Genomic DNA, 13,536 nt, shown 5'->3' with positions numbered 1-13,536 from the left:
TCCACATCCAACAGTACAGGTCACATTTTAATATGAGATTTGGAGGGGATAAAACATCCAAACCATATCAACTGTTCACTGCTAACTACTAAATCAAAGAGTTAGAGTTACTTTTTTAAAGACAATGTATTATTTTTTTTCTTCATTCAAAAGAAAAATACTTGGTTGGACCTTATGAGGAGAAAATGTTAATCTCTTACAGTTTTTAATTAAATAAAATAATTTGAGGCTATTTTTTATAAATTAAAGCCATCAAGAAGGACTCTAGACTCTAAAAAGATTCCAGACATTTTCTATAAACATATTTTTGTATATGTTTATATTTATTTATTTATATGTTTATACATATGTTTTTATACACACACATATATATACACATATACATACATACATACATATGTGTGTGTGTGTGTGTGTGTGTATAGTTATTTTCATAGTAGATTTACACCACTGTCATCTGGGAGTAATTCCCTTATTCAATACAGAAGGATTTCTCATCCTTCTAAATATTTTCTTCTAGCTCAGAGTGCCTGTGGCCCAAAACAAGAGATTTTAAAACAACAAAAACAAAAAATTCTGCATCTCCATATGGGTTAGCTTTCTTTTCTAGTCTTTTTACTTGAGTTAAAATACTTCCTTTGAATTTAGACTGACAAAGATATTGAAGGACATCTAATATCATTTAGAGCACTGCTCCTGTGCTCTTGTTCAGTAGTTCCTCAAGTGGAGGTGATTGGAGATTCTAGAAGAAAGGAATAAACTAGGGTAGCTCATATCACCCATTCCATGTTTTTTCTCTTTAGGATGTCCCAGCCTGAAGTGAAATTGAATTCTGTTCTGCCTCTGCTATGCTGTAAATTTAGCAATAAAGTTTCTGCTCCATATGTGACCGAGTAGGTAAGGGTGCCCTGTAATGGAGTGTAGTGTAGGAAAATCCCTGTTGCTAAGCACCGCACCAGCAACACCATGAACTACAAAGCTCACATGTTTATTTCATTATGCTTTACTTCTATGTCTATCTTGAATTGCTCAGTATTCAGAGAAAACACAAAGGTAAGTTGTTAACATTCTTCATTGCAACAAATTTTTTAGAACTAATTCTATATTGAGGAATGTCTTAAATTTTAACCAAAACCCTTTGATAAATTACAGAGTTGCTGAATTTATCTAGATCTAAATCTTAAACTGTATCTATCATATAGATTTATATGATTTATCAAGAGCTATTATCAGCGATATATACTTGAATCCTTTTACAATTTTCATAATGCAACCAGAAAGTGACCCTTGAGATCCTTGAGAGTAATTATATAAACATACCTTGATTTGGTGTCTCCAGCCTAATTATCACAGTTAAAATTTTGGTATCAAAATGGAACAAAGATAATAAGACTTGTAAAGCAGCAGACCTTACAAAATGTTAAAAACAATTTTATTTACATAGTGCACCCACACAGACCTAATTATATGTATTAAACCTAATGTCTAACATTATTAGCAAGTCAGAGAATTTAGAAAAATCAGACATAATTTTAGATAAAATAAGTATTAATATTAGTCATTAATATTAATCCCTATTTGATTAAATGACTCTATATGAAAATAAGTGTCTTCGAATTATTTTCAGCTCACACATTTTTAATGAAAGGAGATGGTGGCTGGGCGCATTGGCTCACGCCTGTAATGACAGCTCTTTGGTAGGCCAAAGTGGGCAGATCACTTGAGGTCAGGAGTTCGAGACCAGCCTGGCCAACATGGTGAAACTCTATCTCTACTAAAAATATAAAAATTATCTGGTCGTTGTAGTGGATGCCTGTAATCCCAGCTACTCAGGAGGCTGAGGCAGGAGAATCACTTGAACAGGGGAAGTGGAGGTTGCAGTGAGCCGAGATCATGCTACTTCATTCCAACCTTGGTGACAGATCAAAACTCTGTCTCAAAAAAATAAATAAGGAGATGTGTGTAATCAATATTTTGGGCCCCTCTTGTTAGCTAATATGTTTAAGCCTAGGTCAAGATAGAAACTGACCCAGATTATTAGCATGTTTCAGTACATAATACTTTAAAATAATTCAACACTGATACATAATACTATACTATTCCACTTAGATATAAACAGATGGTAAGAGAAATCTCATGTTCTTATCCTGGCATGATGGCTCACACCTGTAATCCTAGCACTGTGGGAAGCCAAGTTGGGAGAATCCCTTGAGCCCAGGAGTTTGAAACCAGACTGGGTAACACAGTGAGACCTATCTCTACAGAATATTTAAAAACTAGCTGGGCGTTGTGGCAAGCACCTTAGTCCTAGCCACTGGGGTTGTTGAGGTGGGAGAATTGCTTTTCCCAGGAGATCAAGGCTACAGTGAGCTATGATCACATCACTGCGCCCCAGCCTGGGTGATACAGTGAGGCCCTGTCTCTTAAATAAACAAAAAATAATCCCAGAACTCTAATGTTCTTATATGATATAGGACTTTTAATAATTAGCCAGGCATGGTGGCGCATGCCTATAGTCCCAGCTACTTGGAAGGCTGAGACACAAGAATTGCTTGAGCCTGGGAGGCAGAGATTTCAGTGAGCCGAGATCATGCCACTGTACTCCAGCCTGGATGATAGAGCGAAACTCTGTCTGAAAATAAATGAATGAATGAATGAATGTATAATGAAAGTTTTAACTTAACAAATTTTATTTATGCCTCACATTGATGAAATTATAAGAACTAATAATACTAATATACATATATTTTACAAAAAAGTTTTTTTTTTAAATTAAACCCTTATGATATACGAAGTTATTTATTTATTTATTTATTTATTCATTTATTATTTATTTTGAGATGGAGTCTTGCTCTGTCACCAGGCTGGAGTGCAGTGGTGCGATCTTGGCTCGCTGCAACTTCTGCCTCCTGGGTTCAAGCGATTCTCCTGCCTCAGCCTCCCGAGTAGCTAGGACTACAGGCGTGTGTCACCACGCCCAGCTAATATTCGTGTTTTTAGTACACATGGGGTTTCACCATGTTGGCCAGGATGGTCTCGATCTCTTGACCTCGTGATCCACCTGCCTCAGCCTCCCAAAGTGCTGGGATTACAGGTGTGATCCACCACACTCGGCTGCAAGGTGACTTAAATTAATCAACAATTTAATCTTAATGCACAATTTTTGTCATTTGTAATATTTTCCAATAGCTTATCTGAAATCGTTAGGATCAGATTTCAAACTAAGATTTCAAAGTCAGATTTCTTTGAAATCACACTTCAAAAATATTTAGATTTTAGAAAGGTAATGTGGTAAATATACTGCATATTATGGAATATCCCTAGTGGCAAATCGTATGAATAATCACATGAACTGGGATCAGTAAAGACTTACCCCTGGCTGGGTGCGGTGGCTCACACCTGTAATCCTAGCACTTTGGGAGGTTGAGGTGGGTGGATCACATGAGGTCAGGAATTCGAGACCTGCCTGGCCAACAGGGTGAAACTTTGTCTCTATTAATAATTAGCTGAGTGTGGTGGGCGGTGCCTTAATCCCAGCTACACGGGAGGCTGAGGCAAGAGAATTGCTTGAACCCAAGAGGTGGAGGTTGCACTGAGCTGAGATTGTGCCATTGCACTCCAGCCTGGGCAACAGAGCAAAAACTCCGTCTAAAAAAATAAGACTATAAATACCCCTACATCAGCATACATCAGATTTTACCAAACTTATGTTTAGGTATTCATAAGTGTTGAATTTTGAAATTCCATGTGAAGAATTGTAGATCTGCATATATTTTCAAATACTAATAGTTATAATTCCATAGTTTATAAGTCCAATTTTTGGTTATTTTCATTATTAATACTTTTCCATTCATCTACCCTTTCTAAGAGAGATTACAATATGTTTCTTTTTTTTTTTTTTTTTGAGATGGGTTCTCGCTTTGTCCTCCAGGCTAGAGTGCAATGGCACAATCCTGGCTCAGTGCAACCTCCAGCTCCCAGGTTCAAGCAATTCTCCTGCCTCAGCCTACTAAGTAGCTGGGACTACAGGCGCATGCACCACACCCAGATAATTTTTGTATTTTTAGTAGAGACCGGGTTTCATCATGTTGGCCAGGCTGGTCTAGAACTACTGACCTCAAGTGATCCACCCGCCTCCGCTTCCCAGAGTGATGGGATTACAGGCATGAGCCACCGCACCTGGCCAAGAATAAAATATGCTTCTAAGTTGATAGTCTATCATTTATCCACATTTCTATGATGAATTTAAGTAATTTCTAATTTCTCCCTATTGAAAATAATGATGCAACAAATAATTTCATTTATGTATATTTTTGTTCATTTGAACAATTTCCCTAGAATAAATTCCAAAGCATAAGCCAGTAGATCAAAGAGAATTAAATCCTTTTATTTTTAAAAACATATTGGCAGATTTCCTTCAGAAAGCACTATGCTAATTTACAATGCCCCCAGAAAAATATTAGTATGCCTTTTTGGTAGTATTATTAACTGGACCATCGATATTCCTTTCTTATGCCCCTTTAATAGTGTAGGATGGTTCATTTACTCTTTTTTACATTAGCATGTCTTTAATCGCTACTAGTGAAAAGAACATAGTCCCATGTATAAATGTATGTGTTAAAAGTGCATTCATTTTCTTTGTCCTTTTGTTGATCAAGGTCTTAGTGGTGGCCATGTATATTTGAATATGTTTTTAGTTATTAACCCTTCTTCACATTATAGTTATTTTGGTCATTTTACTGATGCTTAACTGGTAAGAATCAATTTCACTAGGGATAAAAGTCAGAAGAACAGAAATTGTGAGTTCCTTTGTGAAGATCCCAGGACCTTCAAGGACTCCTGAAGAGCCAAGAATAATCATTCCTATTTTTCATCTCCAATGGAAAAGAGAGTGCATTATACCTTTCTAGCCTATTCTGGAATAAATAATTAAATTTTAGTGTAAACTAACAAAGAAAACACTGCAAGTTAATGAAATGTAGTCTCTATAATTTGTTAGACTTTTTATTTTTTATTGTTATTTTTAGTTAGACTTTGTTTTTGAGAAGGAGTCTCGCTCTGTTGCCCAGTCTGGAGTGCAATGGCTTGATCTCCACTCACTGCAACCCCTGCCTCCCAGGTTCAAGTGAGTCTCCCTGCCTCAGCCTCCCTAGTAGCTGGGATTGCAGGTAGGCAGCACCACGCCCGGCTATTTTTGGTACAGACAGGGTTTTGCCATGTTGGTCAGGCTGGTCTCCAACTCCTGACTTCAGGTGATCTGCCCGCCTTGGCCTCCCAAAGTGCTGGGATTACAGGCATGAGTCACCGTGCCTGGCCTGAGGCAAGCATTTCTGACACTTTTGCCCTACGGTTTCTTTTGGCCCCCAAAGATTACCAGCAACATGTTTGCATCATCTACCCCTGCATGTTACTCAATCTTTTTTTTTTTTTTTTTTGGGAGGGGGGTGGTCTTTGAGATGCTGTTGAGAGTTATGGCTCTTTCCCCCCAGAAAAATGCAGATACTTAGCAGTCAGCACACAGTTCCAGTGGGTCCCTGGAATATCTGAAGCCCAGCCATAGGGATCAGACAAGAAGTCCTGAGCCATACCAGAAAGAGTAGGGTCCCACTGGGTGCTAAAGCTGGGAGTGTGAGTGCCCTGGGGTAGTGGCTAAGTTGTTGGGAGGCATTTGCTGGTCCTCCTCCCCTTAATGGGACGGAAGCACTTTGCTGCCATGGTCAGTTCATTCTTCTGGTGGGCTGTGGGCTGGTACCAGCTTGCTCAGGGCTACCTTGTGTCCTTTTTCTGCAGCCATGAGCTCCTGCCCCGTTACCCTTCTTGCGCTGTGGCCATGGAGTTCTGAAGAACTGGTGGGCACACGGTTGTTTGGAGAGGAGCTAGCTCTGTGCTAGAGGGCCTGGGAGGCTTGGGGCATTGGGGAGACCCAGGCGGCTACCCGTGTCTGCAAATCCACACTCACAGGCCGTCTCCTCAAGCGCCGACAGAAGGACGGCAGTTGGGGCCTTCTGATGCTTCTGCATCTGACTTCGGACGCCAGATACTTTCTCCTGCCAAGTGCTCCCTAGAAGCAAAGGAGCCCAAAGAAAGTGTAAGTGACAGACCTTGCCTTTGGCACTTGGTTCCTGGAAGGTCAGCCTTAGAGTAACAGTTTTGCATCCTCTTAAAAAGCAGCAGAACCCTTTCCTCAAACAAACTCTTAATGACATGGGCCCTGCACCAAGATGGGGCTCAAATCCTGGCTTTGCCATTACTGGATGGGTGATCTTGGGCAAATTACGTAACCCCTCTGTGTCTCATTTTGCACATCTGTAAAATGGGGATGAAGTATAATAAGTATCTGCCTCAACAGGGTTGCTATGAGGATGGAATGAATTAATATTTGTAAAGGACACTCAATGGTATCTTGAGATGTAGTAACTCTTGTATCTTTCTGATTAATAAATAAGCATGTAGACTGAGATCAGGAGAGCAGTTCTAGTTGAAGGACAAAGGGGTAGGGCTGGGGCCATGTTCAACCTTCTCCTCTGCAGTAACTGTAGTATTTACTAAGCCACGGGTACTGGTCTAAGTACTCCATGTGCATTGTTCTAATTCTTACCCGTCCCATTTTACAGATAAGGAAACTGAGGCTTCAGAGAGGTAAAGTGATTGTCTAGGGTTTCATGGATGCAAGACGTGGAGCTGGGATTTGAACTCTGGTCTGTCTGACTGCATGGTCCACGCTCTTAATCTGTACAGACACTACTGTCTTGATAACATCGTCAGTCTCCAAATCTGTCCTTAAACTCTGTGTCACAGCACCGTCCTTTCTCAGATGCTTATATCCAGGTTCTAGGACTTTAGTTTTCATCTTCTGTCCCTGCCCCCTGCAAGGCATTCAAAGGATCTACACCAGGCAGGACTAGGAGTTTGCTGGCCGAAGGCCATAAAGAGTCCTAGTTGGGTTCAGATATGAGCGTAAGTAACTTAATGTCGTGAAAAATATTTCGTGTAAACCAGTAAAACTATTCAACAATGACCAAAGCTTTGGGTACAATACATTTTGCAGGTTTATTTTACTACATATTTAACACATAATTTATGTTATGTGTAAAATACACATAGCATAAAACGTATCATTTTAACCTTTTGAAAGTGCACAATTCAGTGGCTTTCAGCACACTCACAATGTTGTGCGACCATTGCCACGATCTAATTCTAGAACATTTTCATCATCCCCAAAGGAAACCCTGTGCTCACTAAGGAGTCACTCCCTATCCCCCCCGCCCTGAGCCCCAGGAAACCACTAATTTATTTTCTGTCTCTATGGATTTGCCAATGCTGGATATTTCATACAAATGGAATTGTACAATTCCATTGAGAAGGCCAGGCCTTCTCTGACTGGCTTCTTTCACTTGCAATTATGTTTTCAAGGTTCAGGAATATGATACCTTTCTGAGAAACCAAATGAACCCAAATTTCAACGGTCTGGTGCGTACAGGTATCTTTGAGTAGCGAACTTTTCATGTTCTGCCCTTTGCACTCTCCTTTCTCCTTTAAAACCTGCAAGTGGCTGGAAAGTCTCTCTCGTCTCTATAAGCTTATTGAAGCTGAGCTCTGTTCTTCAGCTTCCAAACTCAAGCTCCAGGTGCCTTTTTCTTGAAGACTGGCAACGTGCGATGACTCGGCATCCCCTCACTTTTGGGAAGTGACAAAACCCTTCCAGCCCCAGAAAGGTTTTTCTGTTTTTTCTCCTTTCCTTCCCGACATAACTTTGACTTTCTTTATCTGAATAAGATGAGTTTTATTTATAATTTAACAGTCTTGGATAGCAAGTTTCTTTTAAAATGTTGTGAAGATGCAGAAAGAATGATTCTACAATTTACATCAGAACAGATAAAGAAAAATGGACACAATTTTCACTTGTTTCATCATGGCTGCTATTTTGAAATCTCCCTTCTGCTTTATTGGCTCCTTTCTAAATGAGAAATTGTGTGGACTTGCATGTGGAAAGGGATCTCTTGGCTTGATCACTGTTACTAGGAATCCAAGTTCATTGGCTCATTCAGAATTCCCAGGGAGATAGGAGTGGTTGATGGCCAAGATACTGATTCATAATCAGTAGCCCGGTCCTGGTCAGGACTTTAGTTACAACTTACAGGAATCTTACAACATACTATTCTTTTGTGATGTATTTAAATAGTGTCAACAGGGTCAAGGTTATTGATGTTATATTTTTCTAATTTTCCTGATTGGTTCAGCAAACCTGAACTGTAATCTGTGCTACAGAATGACTCTGAACTTAGTTATTTACTTATTCTGTCCACTCCTGGCCCACCTGACCCCAGCCATCTCACAAATCTAAATTCTTCATCACAAGAGGGTCACAAGTAAAGGTCTGAATGATTCATTATGAATCAGTCTCTGCCACTAGACAAGCAAATCATATCATGCTTTTTTATCTCTCTTGAAAGGGGTTGGATATTTCCTCTCATCTTTCTCTGTTTTCCTTCTTTCCTCCCTTCCTACTCCATCTTGCTTCAAATCCTAACATTCTTTAATCCAACATTTTCTAAGTATGGTCGGAGGACATTTTGATTCAGACTCCTCAAGGGGAGGGGGCCCTGAAATCTGCATTTTAAACAAGCATCCCAGGTGACTCATGTGCATGCTAAGGTTTGCAAACCACTGCTTTGGTACCTCTGATGATGAAGTTCGCCACCTACAGAATAGCAGCTGGGACGTGCGTTGCTACAAGTTGGGAAGGAAACTGGGCTTACTGAATCACCTGTGAATGCCTCCGGCAGGGCATAAATGGGTTGATTTGGAACCGGTGGCCTCTCTGATCCCCACACCAGGTCCACAAGGTTGGTTGTGATGGACACCAGCTGTCTGTTAGAGCCTTGGAGGGCCAGATTATAACTCTCCCAGGTGTCTGCAGAGACAGGAAGGAGTCACTTGTCCCTTGCCCATTTACACCTCAGGAAAAAATTGTGATTCAAGCAAAGTTAGTCCTGGTTCCCTTTGCCTCCATTTGCAGCCCAGCTGCCCTGAGCCTGCCCCAGCAGCCTGCCCTCCCATCCCCTGGCATGTGTGCCCATGCTGGGGTATGTTTCTCATCCTCTTTCTGCTTTCCAAGCCTAATGCCCTGAGCCTACTCGAACACTGACCGCCACAAATTGGCTAAGCTTGTCTTTTACATTGCCAGCGGCTGTGGGTGGTCCTTCTTTTGGGCACTAATTATTTTATCAGGGCTTCAATGTCACAGTCCAAAGGAATGGTGATGTTCTGGCCATTGGACAGGCTGGCAAAGAAGCCAGTTCTAAAGCACAAGCCTTTCAGTACATATTCATAAGGACACCCCTTTGGGAGAACGGGCTGGCCAGCTGTCTGGGGCCCCAGAACTCAGAAAGTTGTATTCTCAGGGGCCTTTTTTAAAAAAAAAAAAAAAAAAAAAAAACAACTCAGAGGCCCTCCCAACTCTTTTGACCCTTCTAAGCTACCTTCCAGAAGAGGGTTACCATGTGATTCCAGCACCATCATTGGCAGGGTTCCAGAGGAACAGAAGATGGTTCTGAGTTCAAGCACATTCTGCCTATTCATCCACTGGATCTTTAATGATTCACTGAGTCTTCTAGGTTGGGTCTCTGCACTCATGGATTTTAAAATATTTGTACTGATTCTTTTAAATGTATTTTAATTACACAATTCCATGAATACATCCTCAATGCAAAACATTCTGCAACTACAATTTCAAATGCTCTATTTTTATAGTGCCACCGCCCCTCCTTCTACCAAGGTCCATTTCTTTATATCCCAGGAAAGCTAAGTCACCCTTATTGGCATGGACAAATTCAGGGACCGAGGGAAGACCATACCAATGGACAAGAGGAAGGGGTCAAAGCCCACACACCCTCCAGCGGGAATCTTGGTGAGGAGCCAGGTGACAATAGGAGTGGTGCCAACTGAAAGAAAGATAGGAAGGAATGCAGAGGTCACCCCCAGGGCCAGCCCAAGGCCCTGCAGCCAGGGGTTCTGTCTGACGGTCCTACCATGTGTGTCTTCCTTGAGATCAGCCTCGAAGGTCAGTGATGGCCTCAAATTTCCTAAGCTCCCCATAGGGACCCAGCATGGTCTTACATGCATGCTCTCACCTATATCTTCCTGAACCTAGTCCAGGTCCCAAGACTTGGGGGACAAATCCATACGGCCCTTCTACCTTCCTTATGGAGCTCCCAGTTGCAGTCCATCTGCCGCTCAGCCTGAGTCCAGTAGCGACTGTGGGTCCAGACAGCTGCTTTCTTCGTGGTCACCACTGCAGTTCCTGGGGCAGAACAGAGAAACTTGCAGGTGAGGGTGAAGGGGAGGAACATGGCATTAGCTGATGGATGTGCAATTCAGTGCTGGCTCTGAGAATGCCACGAGGGGCCTCTGGAAAGAGATTCTCTCCTCCATTGGAAGGAAGTGAGGAAGGAGATGTTAAAAAGAGCTATGGGGGGAGCTGGCAGAAAGGTGTCCTGAATCAGACACCTCTGCTTTGTGTCAAGGGCTGCTTGTGGACTTTCAGCAGAAATGAGGTCAACTTTTGACTGCAAGTAGGCGCTCTCAGGAAAGATGGGGCTCAGCGTAAAGACTCGGTGGCTGATCGGGATGCTAAGGCAGAGGCTCAGCTGAGGACTGGTGGGGAAGAATAATCCAGAGATTTTGGCAAAGGGAAAAAGAGCCTATGATGCACGAGGCAGGGTAGTTTGAAGCCCAAGGAGGAACGTTTGAGGATCAGAAAAGGAAACTTGGATTTCATTCAATGGGCCAGGATCACGGTGCCAGGCCCCTTCAGACACTGTGATCTCATCAAGGGCTTCTGTTTGTGTCTCATTTGGCCATGTGAAGTGATGTTGTCCGTAAAGCAACTGGCAAAGGAAAGCTTTGTCCCCAAATGAGCCCTCATGTGAAGGGAATCGGCAGATTCTTAGTGGTTAGAGGTAGAAGTAGCAACTATTCAGAAACGGAGCCCAGGAGTGCCAGACTGGGCCTGGCTGCAGCAGCGGTAATGAGCATGGGAAGGCAGCCTCTGCCTCATTTCTACACATCGGCCTCATTTCTACACAGAAAGTGGCTGGTGGGCTATGAGATATGTGCCCTGGGGAATATGATGGCTTTGGGCTGGTGGAGGGAGACAGAGAGAGTAGAAGGGTTTCTCTACAGTAGGTTCTGGGGTCCCAGATGCTGAGACACTAGCCACATTAGGTCCTCTGTGACCACCTCTGGATCTACCAACAAAAGCAATGGGGCTGGGTAATGATTGTCACCTGCAGACCCTGTAAAGCCTGTAATCCACGCATGCCTCTCGTCATGTTGGCCGATGTACTCGTTCTAGGAAATCAACAACACCATCATTAGCCTTTTTCGTGGTGTCAGATCCCACATGAAAGGCCCCCAACCACATCCCATTATTTCTGTCTGTCAGCTCCAACCCCTTGTCAGCTACAAGCCCAAGCACACCAAGTGCCTCTTCCAGGAAGCCCTCTGTAACTCTCCCAGCCTTCAGTGTCTTCCCTTCCTTTGAGCAACCGTAACGTTTGCAATTCAACACCCCCTGCCCCGCCCCATCCACACTGGACTCAGTGCAACACTGGACTGTTCTGCAAAGGAGCCTTGTTGCCCTGCCCTGCAAATTCTATGCAGTCTAGGGTCCTGTCTTTTGGTTCGTTTGGGATTTCCCCTCCAGCTAACCCTTCTCCCTCCTGAGTCAAGCACAGTAGACTGGGAACATCATAACTTCTGCAAAGGGCTTTACATATTATCATATTTTGATCCTCATAATCCTTGGAGATAGATCTCATTACAGACCCATTTCTCTTTGCAGAAGAGGAAACTGAGGCTCAGGGAAGTTCAGACACTTACCCAACATTCTTAGCCCTTCCCAGCATGTAGGAAAACTAATTCAAACAAGCTCATTGACACTGAAAATGCCCTCTCTCCCAAATGGGCTGGTGTTGGAAAGGTGGATGGTATGGAGGGTGGAGCTAGTGATGGGAAACGGTGGGATGGGTGCCCCCCTCCACAATCAACCCCGTACTCCCATAATCCAGGATTTTGGATCATTTTGCTACTCCATTCCACAGAGTATGGGAAGGCCTGGGCCGGAAGGGAGCTTAGAGTTCTTCCAGTCCAATTTCCAGCCCACCTTCTAACCTCCTAGGGCAAGGATACCCTAAACATTCATTCTGGATCTACCTTCTAGGAATTGATGAAAATTGATTCTGAAGTTGTTTATAGTTTAATTTCTTGAGGTTAAGGAGGTTTGGCAATGTCTCCCCGCCTATGTAGAAGGATACATTCTTTCAGTTGCCCTAAAACTACCATGTCCATGCTCTCCACTTCCCTCCCTTTGCCTGTCAGATCCTTTCTCTGCCTTCATCTTCTGAGTTTTAACAGCTACTGTTTGTGGTCTCTGACCCAGGGTATCAGAGAGGGCAAGGGGGAGAGAAGCTGTCTCTTACCATGTGAGCATCCGTGTCTGGGATGATGTAGGCCGAGAGATTCTGGGTCTGCATCTGCTGGCGGATGGCTGTGAGTGACACTGTGGTGTTGACCACAGTAACTGGAAGGTACTGACAGATGACAAGAAGATATCGAGACACAAACAAACAGATACACATGTTGCTTAGAGAAAATCACACATGGGCCCCTGGCCTCCAGAAGAGCCCCCAGCCTCTCCTGAAGCAGGGGTTGGGGAAAGTTAGGCTGACCTGGCTTGGGAAGGGTTGGGGCGGCAACTGATGTTACCGCTTAGTCTAGATAAAGATGCCTGGGCTGGGTGGAGATGGAGGTGTTGAAGAGTTTGGAAAGGGACCCCTTGTGACAGTAACGGGACCTGAGTCTGGGATGTGGGTGTGGGTGAGAACTGCAGGGGTCTGAGCTCTGGCACTGGGCCAGGCCATGCAGATGGTCCTTCTTTGGCTACCTGGGGTAGGGTTGCCAGATTAGTAAATAAAAATACAGGATACTCACCTAGTTATGTTTGCATTTCAAATAAACAATGTATAATGTTTTAATGTAATACATTAAAACATGCACAATTTGGGGCATACTTGCAGTAAATTCTTATTTGTTATCTAAAATTCAAATGTAACTGGGTGTCCTGTATTTTATCTGGCAACCTTCCCTTGGCAGGGCTTTTTCAGGTTGCCACCCACTGGTCCCAAATGGCAGAGGAGAGTGAATGAATGCCCCCAGCAGTTTGAGATATTGCCCAGAAAGACCCTTTCCAGACCAGTTCTCTATTTCTTTACAGGTCGTTTTAGCTTTAAAACGAAAAGCATGTTTTCGTTTGTGCTGTTTTGCTTTCTACTCCACAATATATCCATGTTTGTTTTAACATAAAAGTAATGTGGTTCGCCCACCCACCTGCCTGCCCCAGGGGGTCCCATAAAGTTGATATTGCTAGCAGATGTACTGCGTTTTTCCCATGGCTTACAGTGCTGCTGGCATGCCTACCCTTAGCCCCTACTCTGATTGTAGAAAGAATCACTCTGCTCCCCAGCTAGGAAGCTG

The 13,536-nt window shown here is 43.0% G+C and overlaps 1 protein-coding gene across 7 annotated transcripts in view; it reads right to left on the bottom strand.

The window, feature by feature from the left end:
* Positions 1 to 418: 418 nt before the first annotated feature.
* The window catches only part of LOC140712388 (xaa-Pro aminopeptidase 2-like), a 37,375-nt gene continuing 24,257 nt past the window's right edge, over positions 419 to 13,536 (bottom strand). For 5 of the 7 annotated variants that reach the window (XM_073018943.1, XM_073018944.1, XM_073018945.1 and 2 more), the window contains 6 exons: positions 12,483 to 12,593; positions 11,289 to 11,352; positions 10,199 to 10,303; positions 9,858 to 9,944; positions 8,768 to 8,914; positions 419 to 6,061 (listed from right to left, as the gene is read on the bottom strand). In XM_073018943.1, the coding sequence (XP_072875044.1) occupies positions 5,877 to 6,061; positions 8,768 to 8,914; positions 9,858 to 9,944; positions 10,199 to 10,303; positions 11,289 to 11,352; positions 12,483 to 12,593 (699 nt within the window). In that variant the 3' untranslated portion in view covers positions 419 to 5,876. Of the gene's footprint in view, positions 6,062 to 7,291; positions 8,915 to 9,857; positions 9,945 to 10,198; positions 10,304 to 11,288; positions 11,353 to 12,482; positions 12,594 to 13,536 lie in introns of those variants that run through there. The other 2 variants (XM_073018947.1, XM_073018946.1) reach the window with 2 other exon arrangements.

Source organism: Chlorocebus sabaeus, chromosome 9 (genome assembly GCF_047675955.1).
Source record: "Chlorocebus sabaeus isolate Y175 chromosome 9, mChlSab1.0.hap1, whole genome shotgun sequence".
In the NCBI taxonomy this organism is placed as follows: Eukaryota; Metazoa; Chordata; class Mammalia; order Primates; family Cercopithecidae; genus Chlorocebus; species Chlorocebus sabaeus.
This window is presented reverse-complemented; position numbering and strand designations above follow the sequence as displayed.